Source organism: Phalangium opilio, unplaced genomic scaffold (assembly GCF_054372755.1).
Source record: "Phalangium opilio isolate 3A_F unplaced genomic scaffold, DU_Popi_V2 ptg000209l_1, whole genome shotgun sequence".
Lineage (NCBI taxonomy): Eukaryota > Metazoa > Arthropoda > Arachnida > Opiliones > Phalangiidae > Phalangium > Phalangium opilio.
In genome coordinates, this window is record NW_028324217.1 from 13,674,343 (window position 1) to 13,692,795 (window position 18,453).

Consider the following 18,453-nt stretch of genomic DNA (forward strand, 5'->3'; position numbering starts at 1 on the left):
TCGGGCTTTCAAAATTTTGGAAATAAACGGGCCGGGCCGGGTCGGGCTTTTAAAATTTTGGAAGTTAACGGGCCGGGCCGAACTTGATTCTCATTTAATCCAAAGTTCAAATGAAAGATTATTTAAATGAGTATAAGCTTCTAAGAACAAATGTGACGAACAATTATCAAAAGAAATGAATAATACACGACGCTAAAGCAAATATGAATTCAAATCATTGATTTTATGTAAAAAAATATAAAAATTACAACTGAACTTCGTGTAACGGGCCGGGCCGGGCCTGTTCAATTCATTCAATGTGTCGGGCCGGGCCGGGCTTGGTTAATGCATGTAACGGGCCGGACCGGACCGGGCCGAAAAACCAACTATGTACTCGGACTCGGGCCGGGTTTCGGGCTTATTCAAAATTCTAAAACCGGGCCGGGCTTGGGTCGGGCCTGAAAAACTCGGCCCGTGCAGGTCTCTGATGGACACACGACAACATTTCATCTCGCATCTCATCCCTCTTCAAGTATACGATCCCTGGATAAAGCACTACTCAGTACATAAGTTCATATAAGTTCATAAGATGTTCCATAATTATGACACTTCCTATACTTCGTAATGCTAGAGACTTACTGAGAGCTAGTTAGTGAACGACGCGACAATTGACTATACTCGGTTAATTTTGCAGTCCATCATCACATTTAGTCTGAACTTACTAAGCCTTTGACAGCGCCTCACCAGGGCCAGGCGTCACTTTACAAGAATCTATGACCTACGTTGTCACTTCTTGACAAGCTCTCAGTAACCAGTGACAAACTTATGAAACATATCTTACGAACTTACGCTACAACTAAAATGATAAATTAATTCATTGATTCGGCTAGTGAATTGGTTTAATGTAATGGAATATAATGATGAAAACTTAATACGGTTATACATAAAAATACCGATATTTTTTTTGAAATAGTATTGGTCATAAAATAACGTTTCAATTAAAGCACTTTCAGTGGTTTAATTAGTGTACAAAAAATTGAGCACCACTTTTTTTAAGTAAAAAAAAATTATATAGCGTCTTTGGTCCAATATTGATAAGAAATTAAGAATTAAACATTAATTAATCAGTCTCGGCTATGTTAAAAAATTTAAAACAAAATATTTGTAATTAAACCTACAATATTAATCATCTTTCATTCAATTTGGTTAGTTATTAAAAAAGCAAATAAAACACCCAAAAAATACATTATCGACTTTACCAGAGCACTCTGCTTATTTGGTTGGTCTATTTTCCCAGCCAATTTTGAACTTATTTAGATGTAAAATCTTACACGTAGGTGTTCAGTATCACCGTTTGAAAATCATCCAATAGTCTTCGAGCTTTCTTTATTATATACCGGTTTCTATCATTAAAGGGAGGGTGAAGTGGAAAATCCAGTGATTTTTTATCGATTCTTCTTCTAATTATAAGACCAGTCTGCACAGTGAAACATTCAGGAAATATCTCCGAATGATTTTAAAATTCAAATTAACTTCCGATTTTAAGAATAATTTGAAATATCCCCCTCCGACCAATCGCGTAACAGCCTGCCTTTTTATTAATAAAATTCTCGTGGCACGTTCCGTGTCAAATGAAATTTATCGCGAGATTTGATAAAATTTGCGCGCGATGTGAAAATCGTGGCGCGAGACATGGAGCGTGCCACGAGAATTTTGTTAACAAAAAGGCAGGGCGTTACGCGATTGGTCGGAAAGGGATACTTCAAATTATTCTTAAAATCGGAACCTAATTTGAATTTTAAAATCTTTGGAGGTATTTTTTGAATGTTTCACTATGCAGACTGGTCTTATAATTAGTAGAAGAATCGATAAAAAATCACTTGATTTTCCACTTCACCCTCCCTTTAATGGCCAAAATGGCTCAAAAAACCTGTTATAAAGCTACAAAAAAGTGATATATTTTAATTAAATTCGGTATTTAGGTATTTTGTTATTGTAATTTTAAAAAATATAAGCTTTGGGGGAAAATTGATGACAGAGTGAAAATTATTTAAAAGAAAAACGAAATGACCAGACAACAAATTTAGATTATAAAAATAAGGCTGCCTCGGTCGCACTAACGCATGTAGCATGAAGAGAGAGAAGAGCCATATTAGGCAGACTTAAAATAATGCCTAATTAATTAAAAGTTTCAAACTAACGCTGCCACTTTGCCAATTAGAATCTTTGGAAATTAAACAGCACCCTTCGGTTTTTGTCTTCGCAACAGACCCTTTTCAAAAATGGAGTTGCAGTATTGTCCACTTGATATAGGTACATCCGGAATGTGGACCAAAAGTTCATGTAAGGCCTTATTGATAGTACACTTTTCAAAAGGGTCTGTTTTACAGTCTTAGCTAGAGATCATCCTTACTTAGTACATCCTACTTATAAAATACAGATATTTAAGGTTATACTTTGAATAAAATATACTCTTTAACTGTTCAAAAGATAGGCATTCAAATTATATTTTAAAGTCACTCCACAGGTGCACGAATATTTTAATTTTTTCCAAAAAAAAAAAATTCATTCGTATTATTAAAATCATAAAAAGTAGTTTTTTCCATTACATGTTGTCAGACCTTTCATTTTAAAGTTAAATGCTACATTATGTCTTTTTTTTTAATTCGTTAAAATAATTCAAAATTTTAAAAATTTCAAATTGATAGAAATTTTTCCAATAAACCTTGCATAAATTAGGGCAGGCTTTTACAATAGCAAAAATATATATTTAACTGTTTAGAAATTAAAGTTACGTACCATGTTTACCTATTTCCCAAGTCAGTCTGATCTCAATCTAACAATCAAAATAAATTTTCTACCCTGCAATAATTCCAATCTGGCATATAGTACAAAATATATTTTCAACAACTATTATAGTATTTCTGGCCATACATACTTTAATGGTACTGCATGTTTTAAATAGTTGTAATTTTAGAACCAAAAAAAAATTTTTCGAAAATTAAATATTTCTTTCTTTGGTTACGAAGAACCTTTCTTTTATTTCTCAAATCTAATCTGCCAGAGAATTTATTAATAGTTTTTTAATTTTCGTCTAAAAATTATTTAAATAAAAGCCCGACTTACTGGGCTTCGTTAAATGGTTTCAGTATATTTGCTCCTTGGTAAAAATCTCAAATAATTAGTAGACAGCGTTGCGATTAATGGGAAACGCAAAAATTTTGGCCTTTACAGTTGTCATTTTGAAGGAACTTTTAAGTAGTCGGCAGCGAGGTGTAAAAAGTTTTAAATCCATCAACGCGTGTGGGTAATACGAGCATGGATAATGTTACGGGATTGTTTATAGAGCATGTAACGTGGCCATTGTTTTTCCTCCATAACCCTAAGCGCCATCTAGTGATCAGTGGTTGGACCGAGGAGCGGAATTACTTTAAATGATATTCTATCGTGGTCGTTATTCATTGGCTATTTCGCGATGAGACACTTTAAAATTCTATTCTCATTCTGCTAATGAAAATTGTCCAAAAATAAAGAATACCAGAAGAACGAAGTACTTTCGTTTCTGTTTATACCTCTGACCACTCCCACCCTGTATGATTTGGAAATTACAAAATGACGAGCATTTCTTAATACATGGTAGAAAGTACGAGCGGATAATCCAGTAACACTAATTTTTAAAGGGACTCCGAAAAAGAAAGAGGCGGGTGAGTAAAAATCATTTTAAATATGTATTCAAAGAATCTGTATGGAGTGGGACTGCCTTATATAGAGCTTTCAGATGGGATAGTAGTACGTCACACCCTCCCAAGTCTTACCGCTTTTCTGGTAGCCATATTGGGGTGGTCTCAGAATCATTCCTTCTTTAAACCCACCAATATGGCAGCGTAAATTATATCACGAGACTCAGCTCCTCCTCCAACTGAAAGCTCTCTATTCGCGAGATAGCAGCGCCATTTCTCCAAGTGCTACTTTTCAAAAAAAAAACGAACCAGCAGTTTCTTTGAATCACGTCTCTCCTTAATTGGTCACGTGTCTCTGGCATATTTCAAATAATTTTTGCCCAATCGCGGCTGCCGTCATTGAAGTTTTTAGTACTTTTCCAAAACAGCCGGGACATAATTTAAATCCTGCTTCGCTGCCGACTATGTTAAATTCCATTAAGACATTTGCTAACTTGAAAAATTATTTGCATAAACTAATGTGAAGATAATGTTCTAGCTTTATGCGGTATATAATTATTATCGTATTACTAGCTGTTTTAAGCAAAAGAAACAATTTCAACTCTCTTAATGGGTCTTCTATCTTGTAAAGCAACATAAATTTAAAAGGTTACTACAAATATTGTTTTCGATTCGTTTTGGTAAAATCGGTTTTTTTTTCGAACATTTCTGAGAGAGGCAGCATCGAGTTCAGTTTTTTAATGAAAATTTTACAAAAGAAAAAAGAAATTTAATTTCGTTTTGCATAGATTTATAATATTTAAGGACGCTATAATGTATTACTCGAGATACTCTAAAATTGTGTTCCCAACAATTTCATTCCACCAATATTACAAATTAAATGTTTGAAAACAATGGAGATTTGCCACTTAGAAGACCAGTTATCTGGTAAGTAAACAATGGAATATAAGTATATATATATTTAGTAAAATTATTCAATGCATATATAACAGTGAAAATAAAATTGTATAATGCGTTTTTTTTTCTAATTATGGCCAGGCAAATCCGCATTATCCTTGGTGTTTTTGCCAGAGGCCCAAATTGAGCACCCCTAATTGGGGTAATTGCATAACTTTTTCCAAGCCGACTGTGGTGATTCTCGTACACCCGTATAAGTCAATACAACACAAACGCTGCAGATTTTCGGCGATAAGTCCCAAACCCTTATCCGTAACTCTGTTGCATTGCCCAATGTGCAGTGTATGTAGATCAGTTAGAGTTCTGGCTATGCGACTGATACCTTCGTCACTAATCGGGCACGCGTTTAAACTGAGACTTTTCAAATGGAAAAGACCTTGCGAAATATGCAGAAGCCCGCGATCCCCAACTTTATCGCAGAAACTCACGTCCAGCGTGACTACTCGAGAGCCGCCTTCAGCCAAATAGGCCATACCCGTGTCTGACACATTATCGCAACTACGGAGGTTTAATTCTTTAAGGGAAGACATTTTGGCCAAGTGTTTTAAACCAAAATCAGTGACTCCGCTGCAGAAGCTCAAGTTGACGCTCCGTAACTGGTTCAAACCGACACTGACATATTTCAGGGCGTCATCTGACAGTTTTTGACAGTCTTGAAGACCAAGATATTCCAGGGATTGCGTTCCTTCGATACCTTCGCCATCAAGGCCAGCCAAATGGCAGATACCTAAATCAGAGACTTGTCTACAGCTGCGCAAGTTTAGTCTTTTCAAACTTTTTAGTCCCGCTGATATCATTTGCAGCGATGTATTCGTGATTCCCGAGCATCCACCAAGATCAAGGATCTCCAGTGAGGGTAAATACTTCGATAGTTTGTCTGAAAGATAAAAATGGTTAATTGTCTTTCAATTTATCCTTTGGTTAACGTATTTTGGCATAGTATGAAGAAGCAAATAATACGTAATTGATTGCGTTATCTATTGTTTTCAAGAGTACCTGACAGACCCCATCACTCCATCAGTTCACATCGCGTCCTAGACAAACCAAGAGGAGCAGAAAGTTTAGCCTTTCACAAGGCTTTTGAAAAGCCCGGCCACGTTTATGGAGTAACTAGATCCGGTTTTTGTTGATTGGCTAAGCAGCGACGCCATTTATTGGTTAAATTATGTCGCTGCTTATTTTGGTGGTGGCAAAGGGTTGATCTTTGGGGGGGGGAACGTTGACGTACAAGAGGTAATTTTTAAGCAGACGACACGCTCAAGTGAACAACCGGAACTAGTTCCTCCAAATTCAGAGCCGGTCCTTATTTACAAAGTTTCTGCTCCTCTTGGTATATTCTCTTTGGACAAACTAATGCGAGTATGCGAGTTGGGGCTCGAGAGTTCTTGTGTCGGGGGTAGACACCCCCTCGTATGTGTGTTAAGGTAAAACTTTTGTGGCGCCATCACTCAAAGAATGAAGAAGTTATTATTAAAAAACAAAAAAAAAAAGAACAGCACCATTCTATATTGGAAGTTTTAGTTCTCCATTAATGAACCTCTCTGCTATATACACAAATAATTTTCTTTACTCCAAATTATGAAACTCAAGGGCCTTTAAAATTCATAAGAAGCAAAACAGCACATATCGTTCCCAGGTGGTCTTCTGACAAAGCAGTATGAGGCTAGCTTCAGTGATCGGACGAGAACTGATGCATTTAGCGTGCTAGTAATAGTTTAGTTTGTCTTGTTGCTAGTAGATGGCGCCACTATGATAGCATACCATCAATATTAAAGAAGTTTTCCCAGCATGCTCTGAATTTTGGTAGGCCGCCCCTGTGTCTTAAAAATAACAGCTAGTTCTCACACAAATAAAATAGGATAACAATTTCCAAATTTCAGTACACAGCACCACTGGTCAAAGAGGGGATAGTGAATTTAACTTCCAAATTTGTACACTTCATATACACTCTACGTACCTTGGAAGAGGGAACATTAATCTGGAATAGAAAAAAGGATACCTAACGCGGGACCAAGTTTGGTTGAACGTACTACTAGTGGCGCTTAGTGGACTGGAGACATTAAGATTTCGTCCGCTTTTTACATTAAAATAGGTGTGGCGCAACAGTTTTAGAATTTAATTATGGGAAAGTACTGTTGTTTAGAAAGCTGTAACGTTTAAAAATCGGGCTACCGGTAAACTAAAAGGTTTTGTAATTGTCCTATTATAGTGAATCCAATGAGAAAGGGAAAAATAAAAATTGTTATTTTGCAGAACAATTTACTTAAAATTTTATATCTTTTGGCTAGAACCAAGGCTTAAGATCAAGTTTTATTTCTTAACTTTGAATCGGAGTTTGAGATTTTGTTACTATGATATCAATAAGTTATTACCAGGGTTTTTCTATTTTGAAATAACGCTGCAATTATGTTCATTCCAAATTTAATTTTTCATTTTAAATATACGTCGTTTACCAGGCAAATTCAAGGGGGGCTGCCATTGCGTCTTAGTAGTTTTTGATACCGCCATCTAGCTTCGAAGTAAAGCGTAAAATTCGGTATTTTTGTCTCTTTAAACGTCGGTGTTTAAAGCCATCTAGCGTTCAAAAGCAGGAAGTTCATAACCATCGTCTGAAATCCTTTGGCTCGGTGAATCCGATGATTTGAACATATTTTTTAATTCTCATTGGCAATTAGTAAGTTTTGAAAAATAAAAATGGCAAGCTGGGGTAGAACATGTTCCGTTCTTGGCTGAAAAAGTAGTGATAGAGATTTAAGGGAGTGGAGATCGCGGGTTTGCAAACTTCATTCGGGACCTGACAAAGGGTTAACTCTGTGTCATAAAGATTGTTGTTGTCCGCGGCCATTTTTAAAATACGGAATCAAATCAAAGTACAGAATTCATTCACTAGATGGCGTTTTCCAAAAACTACTCACATTTTAGAAATGGGAGGTAACCTCGTACATCGCGTATACAGCATGAAAAATCGAATCTGGTACAAAACTCGTTAGATTTCCCCCGGGCTCACATCAGCAGGGCCGGAAATAAGGGAAATTTCTTATAGGACAAGTGTCCAGTGACGCCCCCTTTGACTGGAAAAATTATAGGATATTGTCCACTGGAGTGTGCAAAAATAGTGTCGCATCTTCATAGTCAAACTATCAAAACTTCGGAAAATTTATTGGTCAAAATGTCCAGTGACCCTCTCAGTTTTTTGAAAAATTATGGGACATTTTAAAATTTTATTGGACAATGTCCAGTGTCCTGTGCTTATTTTCGGCCCTGCTCCCAGGTAAAACCTTCGTCATCCTCAAAAAAAAAAAAAACCACCAAAAGGTGGCAGCACTATATGACGTTCAACCAAAATTTCCCAAGCATGGATACTTTTCTCCTCCAAGTTTAAAGGAAACTAGTTTTGCTTAGTACCGCCCCTATATCATGGAAAAACCAGTTTGACTGGAAGCGAAAAGCATTTCCCATTACAATAAGGTCTTGCTCCTATGGTTGGCAGTTTAAAACGCCCAGCATACTTAGCGTTAGCGTGGGCCTACTCCTCAAGCGGTATCTAGTGGACAAAAATAATGAAGTTTTTTAAATGTTCACATGTGGTTAAAAACTGAGTTTTGCGATAGATGGCGCTGTTATCTAAGGCCCAAGTAAACTAAAGTATAATGGGTAACTTATGCTGCCGAGCATATTTTCGTCTCCAATCTAGCTGGTTCCTCCAAGTCTATATATGCTGGCTAATCTTCTACACACCAATTTTACCCAATGAGATAGAATATATCATAAGGACATCATCTCTCTAAGGGCCCAAGCGCATCTATTAGTTCTGCTAGATGTGACGTAGATTTTGTATAGGGGCTCCTTCCGAATTTTTCGTGAAATTCGCGGGAGAGAAAAATAATTTTCAAAATCAGCCACGACTGATATCCTAAGCCGGTCGTGGTCTAGACACGAGCTCTAAGATAACGCTTCCAAGCGGTTGGAAATCAAACTAAAACAGGCGAGTAGGCGAGAGAGGAAGGACTGAGGGGAAAAAATAAGTAAGAGAATTTCCAGAACCCCCCAGCTCTCTCAGACACAAGAGGTAAATTCGCGCTTAGTAAAAATCATGAAGAGCTGTCGTGAGAAACCTTTGAAGGAGGGAAAAATTATCAATGCCGGGTTACTCTGCAGCGAATGCGCTCGGCCTCTGTTTAGGCTATACAATTATTATACCACTTGAGATGAGACGGATGGCTGACCAAATCGGACATACATACATTTCAACCTAGAGTTACAGTTCAAATCGGCTTACCGCGAAAAAAATTATTTTTATCAAGCACGTTTATCAAACAATGACAGCGCCATCTGTGAGCCTCTAGCGGAACTAATTACAACCCTTACTTGCTTATTTGCAATAAGAAACATCGTTATGGTTTTTATTTCATCTATTTATTAGATTAAAAAGGACTAGAGTTTTTATTATTTAACTCGCATATTTTATTTAACACGGTTAAAAAAATATCTTTTGAAACCTGTTTACACAGATTATAGCAGCAGACGGTAATAAAACGTTTTTCAAAGTGATTAATAGGTGGCGCCACCCGTATTTGATAAAGATTCATGCTCGACAAAAAGTGCATCGCGAAACGACGGATCTCGAGATCCCACGTAGCGCGAGGAGTGGTTAGAAATAGACATAGGACGTTGCCCAATAAATTTTTTTTAAATAAAGGGGGGGTCACAGGACATTTTGACAAATAAATGTTTCCATTGCAAGCTTGACAATGAAGATGGGACACAACTTTTGCAATAAAATAGAAAGTAAGTTAGTGTAATTTGTTTAGCCTCCAGCAATACTACTCCATGGTGGCAGATTGCTAGCGGCCATTGGAATTATGGCAAACGCCAGTACTTTCACTTACAAAGTTACAAAACAGTTTATTCCGAACGGATTTACTGTACAAATGGAAAATTTATATTGAAAAGTATGTAATTTTGTCTTAAATTGATTTAACCAAAACTAAATATTTCAGGTATGATTTTTTGTGGCCCCTCCCTCTAGGGTGGGTCTCTTGGGGAGATGAAATTTGAAAATTTGGCGTCTGACTTAAAATATCTCCAGATGGCGCCAGTCTCGAACCCTTATTGGATAACAACCAATAGTGTTTGAGGGCAAACTTTAAAATTAAAGGAGTGTCATGTGACGGGAAATTTGCCTGGCCAGTTTTGGCGACGCAGCCTACTTGCTTGAGCTACATTATATTTAGCACTGTCAAGGGCAAGAGCTTCCACTCCCTATTATAAAATCGGTCTTACTACACAGAAACTAATCCATCTCTGTTCACAACTGATTATTTAACAAAAAAACTACTATGTGATAAATCTGTACTATTTTTTTTTTCATTCACAATCCAGACAGTCCAGTGGACAATGTTCCAATAAATTTTCCACTCAAACTGTCCAGTGACCCACTTAGATCTTAATAAAATTATGGGACATTTTAAAATTTTATTGGACAATGTCCAGTGTCCTGTGCTTATTTCCGGGTCCGAGCTTGAGTCCTTGAGCGCGTGGTCGAGTGGGCTATGGCTATAAGCTAAAGTTAGCGGCCAGCAGGGTGGGAAATAAGGATTTTTTTAAACTGGACATTAGGCCAGCGACCCCCTGGCCTGGAATAAATAAACTGGTCCACTGACCAAGGAACATCGTCTGACAAACAAAAGAAGTGCAAAGTTAAAATATTTGGTTAATGTCTGGACTCTGGTTACCCTTGAATATTCTTAGTGGTCCAAGGGACGACTGACCCCCTCCGATTTAATTTTTAAACTGGTCATTTGCCCTGTGCCACCGCCTTATTTCCCACGCTGGCGAACAGTTAACTCCACACTTTGACTATGGGTGCACCTAGTGGCATTTGTTTCAACTAAACCTCGGGGGGCAAGACTTGCTTTACGAATATCAGAGAAAATTTATAATAGGGAGTAAAAACTGAGGAATATTATTTAGCTCAAAAATCACGTGATCAACTAAACTGGCCAGGTCTATTTCAGGTATGATTTTTTGTGGCCCCTCCCTCTAGGGTGGGGCTCTTGGGGAGATGAAATTTGAAAATTTGGCGTCTGACTTAAAATATCTCCAGATGGCGCCAGTCGCACTCGAAATCGCGAACCCTTATTGGATAACAACCAATAGTGTTTGAGGGCAAACTTTAAAATTAAAGGAGTGTCATGTGACGGGAAATTTGCCTGGCCAGTTTTGGCGACGCAGCCTACTTGTTTGAGCTACATTATATTTAGCACTGTCAAGGGCAAGAGCTTCCACTCCCTATTATAAATTCTCTCTGCTAATATTGAATCACAAAGCATGTTAAATATGTCTATAAATTCCAATTTGTATACGAAATATTTAAAAAATCTATGTTGCTGTTGTTTTTAAATTATTATCCTTTGTGTATTTGATTTTGAAACACGCCCCTTTTTTAAAATGCGTAACAGCAGAAGTCCATTAAATTAGCCTAGGAAGTAACCAAAAGCGGGGTTTGCAACTCCCCTCTCTTGTGTAGCAATACTGAAAAAGGGCGACACATTCGCCACCTCGCGATAACTTTTCTCAGATCTCCGGTTTAGGTGCGACTCGTACGCCAAAATTTGCCCTATCGAGAGAGAAAAAACTATTGGCTGAAAATGAACACTGTATCTTTAAAGGGACCGGTAAAGCCCCCTTCCACTGTAAAACCGAGCCCTCTTTAGCATAGAATCAGGAGAAGTGATGGGGGGAGGGTGAATTTTGGAACAGTCAAGGTCATTTAGTTTTTTATGACTCTTCATAAACCTAATGAAAAAACTATTTAACAACCGTGGCTGTTCCTTTTTTTTATTGTTTTATAAAGCAAACAATCTACCCTTTAGAGATCCAGCGTTCATGGGCTGAAGAAGTCACGCCCCGCTCACGTCATAAAAGACTTCTTAGAGAGGAGCTCGGCAATTCTAACAACGTTAGGAAAGGGGGAAAAATTTAACCCCCTATCCATGGAGTTAGGAGTTTTTATCCCAGCAGAGACCTACGCTATACCAGCCATTGTAATTGTTTACTTCCTAGGCTAATTTAATGGACTTCTGGTAACAGCATTGTTTTAAATAATACATAAACCTTTTTTTTTCAAAACGAATATCAAACTAGAACAAGGGAACAACCAACGAGCCGGCCTTTAATTAACTTTTAAAGGTGTACGATGTTCTACTTACAATAATGGGCTTCTGAAGAATTTCATTTCATTTTATTGAATTCTGAAGGTAAATTAACGACATAACCATAACTAATTAAACGCGAAATCCGCGCAAACTGAAGGGTTTAGCTTCCATCGGTTCTAAGGCCGTCACCCCCACCCTCCAAACCCAAAGTCCAGATTTAACATATCTCAAGAGGAAACACAGTAAAGTCTTGGCTGACCGATAATCCTTAAGATAGAGGGATGGAGTGGACACCCGCATAACTATAACGTTACCTATTTACCTAGTGACCCCCCTAGGGTCCGAAATAATAAACTGGTCTCCGGACTGGTCCCAGGCTTTCTTCTCTTATAGATTTGCAATTAATAAACTGGTCCCGAGGACCAGTAACCCCTCACTTTTTGAATTAAAAAACTAGTCCAAGCAATTAATAAACTGGTTTTTGGACCAGAGGAAGTATGCTATTTCCCAGACTGGAACTTGGGTCGTGCGCAAGATACACTGGGAGAGTTTTAGTGCCGTAGGTCGTCATTTCCACTCCAGTTACCTCATTTCTCCCAGGATAATTGATGTCCAGCGATCAAACAACTTTACTTAGAAGCTGAAATTTTGCAGGGACCATACTCTTCTAAAGTAGTATGCACTTTGAAAAAGTTTTGGAAAACGTTTTGGAATCCACGGCCCCATTTTTCCAATTGAAAAACGGCGGCCAGAAATTTAAAAACCTTCCTTACCTAATCACATCCCTATGACAGACTAGATAACTTCAAAAATATAGTGAAAAAAAAAACTAAACAAACCATCCTTAAGTGATTACCAATTTTATCATTCGCTTCTGCTATAGTAACACCAACCATTACCATTGGTAGTCCAAATTGTACTCGCAGAGTTGATGATAATAATAATGATGATAATGTAAGAACATTTTGAAAAATAATTATCATTATTATTATTTTAAATAAGTCTAAACAATAGCGGTAAAAATAATGTAAGAATTGATTTTATTTCATTATTACCTAAACTGGAATCGGTTATTTGTTTGCACATGCCCAAGTCCAGTTCTACCAAAGTGGGCACTTCTTTGGCAAAAGCGTGCCCCAGCCAAGCATCAGTTAAATTGTAGCAGCCGCTAAGATTAAGACGTTCGATGTTCGGTAAGCCTTGGATAACGTCGCGGAGACTACGCCGCAAGCTGAGAACCTGGACCCGGCGAATTCCTCTACGAACGAGGCTCGGAAACAATGAAGGGTTAGCGCGTCGTAGATGCAAACGCGCTTCCACACCCCGCCAAACGCACTTGTAATAAGAAGCGTCCCTCCACGCGGTACAAACGCGGGCCACCCGACCTTTGTCTCTAACGTCTAAATATCCGAAAATTAACGCTAATATTTCAGGATATAGGCACGATATATGAGCCGTCGGTCTTGGCGTCCGTGATATCATTGTGTAATCCCGACTGTCTTCGTTCATGCTGACGAGTGGCGACGGCGTCTTCTCGGTCTCGCGATTGGGCCTTGGCGGACATTGGCCGCCGAACATTTGGAGAGCGGGCAGCCGCGACTCTTCCACGAAATCACCGTCGACACGTTTGAATGACCACTTAAATATAATATTAAAAACCTATTATTTACAATCGGAACATTAGTAGCTGATTTATTTAACACACTATTTTAGATATTTAAAAACGCGTCCAGATACCAGTGTACATCCAATTTGAAAACTTTTCCATTTACTCACTCCTCAAACTCCCGTCCTGTCAGAACTATTGTGAAGCCGCAAAACGAGCCAACCAAGAAGACTAGACTACTAGAGAGAAGCAGCGAGGGCCGAGGGGTTGAAATGCCAATTATTGCCCCAGGCGTTTTTAAAGCGTTTCGCTACCCCACGGACTCTTTATGATCAGCGGACGAGAGCAAAGCAGCACCTTCCATTTCATTTATTTTTTTATTTATTTGGGTTGAATACATGTAAGCCTTTTTGGCTTGGGTAGTATTTTTTTTTTTTGTAACAATATTTAGTACAATGGTAATAAATTGTGAGATGAACAATATTATGAGAGCGAATTTAGTAAAATAGTAAAAATTGTAAGATAAACAACATAATGAGATCGGCAATTCGGCATATACACGGTAAATGATGTATGGGTTTACATTAAATAATTAAAAATGGGGGAATTGATATATCTATAAAAAGAAAAAAAAAACGGAATTTAAATTTGGGGTGAGGGAGGGGTAGAAATGTTTTGTGAATTTTATTAAGAATGTGATTGTGACTTCGACTTAGCAAAATGGAGGGATAATTCAGTGCGAAATTTAGTTGAAAGAAAATTATTTTCGCAAGAAACCAGAAACAATTAATAAAGGAAAGGGCAGCTTTAATATTCCACCATGGATAAAGAATGCGCGTGAGGAAATTTGTTTTCACTCTACAGGATAGGCAACTCCCTATCTCGAGCGACAGCTCTGTATATACTCTGTTACAACATCGGTTGTCAGCACGCGCAAAGCTAGGTCTCTATGTAATCTAGCCTTGCGCGTGCTGACAAGAGACAAAAAACTTGAGGATATTTCAAACGATTTTAAATCCTGAAGATCCTGAAGTTTTTTGTCTCTTGTCAGCACGCGCAAGGCTAGATTACATAGAAACCTAGCTTTGCGCGTGCTGACAACCGATGTTGTAACAGAGTATATACAGAATAAGCTGTCGTTCGAGATAGGGAGTTGCCGATCCTATAGCGTGAAAACAAATTTCCGCACGCGCATTCTTTATCCATGATTCCACAGTGCTAAAAAATGTAGCTTACACTAACCTAAGATGACCAGTCTTTAACGGTCTTAGCACTAACTACTTTTCGGTCTCATCTCATGATAAATCTGTAACATGTCAACAACGAAGGAACAAAAGTTCAAAAAATGAAGAATTAATATAGGTATTGCAATTAGAAATTAAGTTTAATCTATTTGATTTGAGAAATTTGGTTTGTATTGCGTAGTTCAAGCATTTGTCATGATTCGAAATTTTACAAATAAAAAAAGAAAATAGAAAACTGTATAAATAAAAAGAGCTCAGATTTTCATGAAAGAAACAATATAGAATATCTTCTCGTTAAAACGTATTCATGTAAAATATTTAACGCAAGAAAATACAAAATTAACTGCATTTCAATTATTCGGGGTGTAAAGGGTCAGTCCGCTGCCAACGTTAATCAAGGCCTGTGCGCGGTAGTTTCGAAGGGGGGACTTCTTATTTTCTCTCTATTTTACCGCGATATGGCATTACGAGCGAGCGAAACTGAATATTTGAAATTCCACGCGTGAGAAAATGAGCATTTCAAATTCCTTAATTTTAGCCGTTGCCTACGTTAATCAAGGCCTGTGCGCGGCGCCAATTTTTATTTTTATTTTGGCAATTTAAGCTGCCAAATTCTCTCACCTGAGGCGCTATTAGCTGGACCTGAGGGGCTAATAGCTGGACCTAAATAATTTGAAATGTTCATTTTCTCGCGCTTGGAATTTGAAATGTTCAATTACTCGCGCTTAGAATTTTAAATACAAATTTTCGCGCGCGTTTCGGTACAGCTTTTAAAGAAATCTAGCGGTAAAATAGGGAGAAAATAAGAAGTCGCGTTTCTTAAAAGTCGACCCCTTCGAAGTCACCGCGCACAGGCCTAGATTAGCGTAGGCAAAGTTTTAGCTAACAGCGGTCTCGGGTGAGAGAATTCGGCAACGCGATTGGTCGGAGGACCTTCTTTAAAATTATCCTTAATATCTGAACCTAATTTGAATTTTAAAATCATTCGGAAGTATTTCCTGAATGTTTGACTATGCAGACTGGTCTTATATTTAGTACCAGAATCGATAAAAAATCACTTGATTTTCTACTTCACCCTCCCTTTAACAAGCGATTTTAGGCGAGGCTGTATAGTACTGGCATGGATGAAACAAGGATAGCCGACTCTAGCTTTGGCTGTAGTACCCGATTTTCGAAACGCGACCGTGGCGCCCCCTTTTTGTCGTACGGAAAAACTGGGGGATATTAACATTGGGGAAACTAGTCCCTTGCCCCCCGTGCATCTAATTATGTTCCGTACGAGAGCTAGAGGCCGCTAGAAGCACTAGCTTCTGCAACGCTTCTGTCATGCCTCTACCGGACGTTTACGGAAACTACCGGAGTCGACTCTCCTTACTTCCTCCCTGGTACTGGGCTGGCAAGTGAAAGGTCCGCGGTTCGATTCTCCGTGGAGGAAGAAAAGTTAAAAAAATTGTTTCTTCCCTGTATTAAGTTTAAAACTCCACCTGTGAACTGCAATGTTAACTAAAAAGTAAAATATTTTCTCTCGACGTTCAAAAATGACGATCGAAAAATTTGATACTGCCAAAGTCAGGACTGTGACACCCCTACTACTACTACTACAAGAACAACAGGGCAGGTCAAACTAAGAGCCTCATCGTTGATGTACATCATACGATGTGGCTAAAAACGAGCGGCTACGTGACGCTTGGATGAGACTGTAATGGATTGGAAAAGTTCGGTACCTAAGCTCGGGACACGTGATTGCGCAATATCGTTTTTATTTCGGTCGTCGTTTAGTGCTGCCATCATGGAGAAGAATTTTAAATTTGAGAAATTATTTCACCTTGTAAATGACGTAGGTTCGGCAATTTGTCTCTAAGCCTTGAACTAAAAATCCTAACTCAGACTTAAATGTTCATCTACATCAAATTCAATAATTTCTTAGTACATACTAAATTGAATTAATATTTTATACCGTTATTAAGTTAATATCTCTTCAAACCTGAGACTGAGACAGTCTCATCCAAGTTAAAACCGTTAACACTTTACTTTTAAAAAAGATATTGTGAAAAAAACAGACGAGTTTTGAAAAAATTCTACAGTAGGTGTCTCTCAAGTCGTACGACCGAACTAAAAACCCCCAAACAGCCCCCCTTCTGTCCCGAGGTGAGGTACCCGCCGCCCGTGTTAGATGTATGCTATATTCCAATCCATTACAGTCTCATCCAAGAGCAAACCAGGAGGGAGCGACTGGGCCTATGGAAAACGCACCTCCGTCACGCTTGGATGAGACTGTAATGGATTGGAATATAGCATACATCTAACACGGGCGGCGGGTACCTCACCTCGGGACAGAAGGGGGGCTGTTTGGGGGTTTTTAGTTCGGTCGTACGACTTGAGAGACACCTACTGTAGAATTTTTTCAAAACTCGTCTGTTTTTTTCACAATATCTTTTTTAAAAGTAAAGTGTTAACGGTTTTAACTTGGATGAGACTGTCTCAGTCTCAGGTTTGAAGAGATATTAACTTAATAACGGTATAAAATATTAATTCAATTTAGTATGTACTAAGAAATTATTGAATTTGATGTAGATGAACATTTAAGTCTGAGTTAGGATTTTTAGTTCAAGGCTTAGAGACAAATTGCCGAACCTACGTCATTTACAAGGTGAAATAATTTCTCAAATTTAAAATTCTTCTCCATGATGGCAGCACTAAACGACGACCGAAATAAAAACGATATTGCGCAATCACGTGTCCCGAGCTTAGGTACCGAACTTTTCCAATCCATTACAGTCTCATCCAAGGTTTGCTCCTGTATTGATCCCAACCGCTCCTGCTCGAGAGACGGAGCGACCAAAATGGAGCGCCTGATGACGTCACAAAACCGCTCTGAAAGGGGTTTCGTCTTTTCGGTCCTCCGTGCTAGAGCGATGACGTATCAACAAAATATGGAGCGATCTCGGAGCGCTATCAGGTGATCCCAAGCCCATTGGAAAAAACTCTTATGTCGCTTTACTAATTTTGAAATAAGATCAGATCGAGGGGGCCGTCGCTCCTTCAAATCTCGTACACCTAGGTTTTCAAATCACATAAATCACCTCCCAAATCTAGCAAATCACTAAAATCGCTATGAAATCAATCAAATCGTTCAAATCGCTGCATAAATCAGTAAAATTCCGATCACTGTACAAATCTTTGAAATCGTGAAAATCGCTCTCAAATCATTCAAATCGGCTTCAAATCAGCAAATCAGTCAAATCCAGAGTTGGGCACTCCTTTTTAGATAGATTTTTTTTCTATCAAACTATCATAGATGGCGAAACTATCAATTCTTTTGGCTATATTTTAGAGTGGAACTCCTTCTTAGATAGATTTTTTTCCTCTCAAACTATCATAGATGGCGGAACTATCAACTCTTCTGACTATATTTTAGACTGACATTGCTGGTTAGATCGATATTTTTCCTCTCAAACTATCATAGATAGCGAAACTATCAACTCTTCTGACTATATTTTAGACTGACACTGCTGGTTAGATAGATATTTTTCCTCTCAAAACTATCATATTTGGCGAAACTATCAATTCTTCTAGCTATATTTTAGACTGGCATTATTTGTTAGATAGATTTTTTCCCTCTCAACAAATCATAGATGGTGAAACTATCAAATCTTCCTTCAATATGTTAGATTGGCTCTCATTGTTAGATAGATTTTTTGCCTATCAAATCAAATTGAAATCTTTAGGGACGACTAAATTAATCGATTATTTAATTTTCGGACTTTAAATTTGATGGTTTTCGATCAAACTGATTTGGTCTCTACCTAATTTTACTCTGTTTAATCGAT

General features: G+C 38.1%; 1 protein-coding gene across 3 annotated transcripts; it reads right to left on the bottom strand.

Moving 5' to 3' along the window:
• Positions 1–860: 860 nt before the first annotated feature.
• LOC149620736 (F-box/LRR-repeat protein 14-like) lies at positions 861–13,734 on the bottom strand. Of its 3 annotated transcripts, none has more exons than XM_089854874.1 (3): positions 13,550–13,734; positions 12,829–13,411; positions 861–5,493 (listed from the first exon to the last, which is right to left on the bottom strand). In XM_089854874.1, the coding sequence occupies exons 2-3, from the start codon at positions 13,349–13,351 to the stop codon at positions 4,709–4,711; spliced, it is 1,308 nt and encodes a 435-aa protein (XP_089711000.1). In that variant the 5' UTR covers positions 13,352–13,411; positions 13,550–13,734; the 3' UTR covers positions 861–4,708. The 3 variants fall into 3 exon arrangements, with proteins under 3 accessions (XP_089711000.1, XP_089711001.1, XP_089710999.1); XM_089854875.1 differs by having other exon boundaries at positions 13,511–13,734; XM_089854873.1 differs by having other exon boundaries at positions 13,479–13,734.
• Positions 13,735–18,453: the final 4,719 nt, after the last annotated feature.

Bases quoted from the DNA above. Each gene is read 5' to 3' on its own strand.
- LOC149620736 (XM_089854874.1), bottom strand. From the start codon at position 13,351: ATGTTCGGCGGCCAATGTCCGCCAAGGCCCAATCGCGAGACCGAGAAG. The intron at 5,494-12,828 runs GTAATAATGAAA...TTTATCTTTCAG, and splicing joins AATAACCGATTCCAGTTTAG to ACAAACTATCGAAGTATTTA.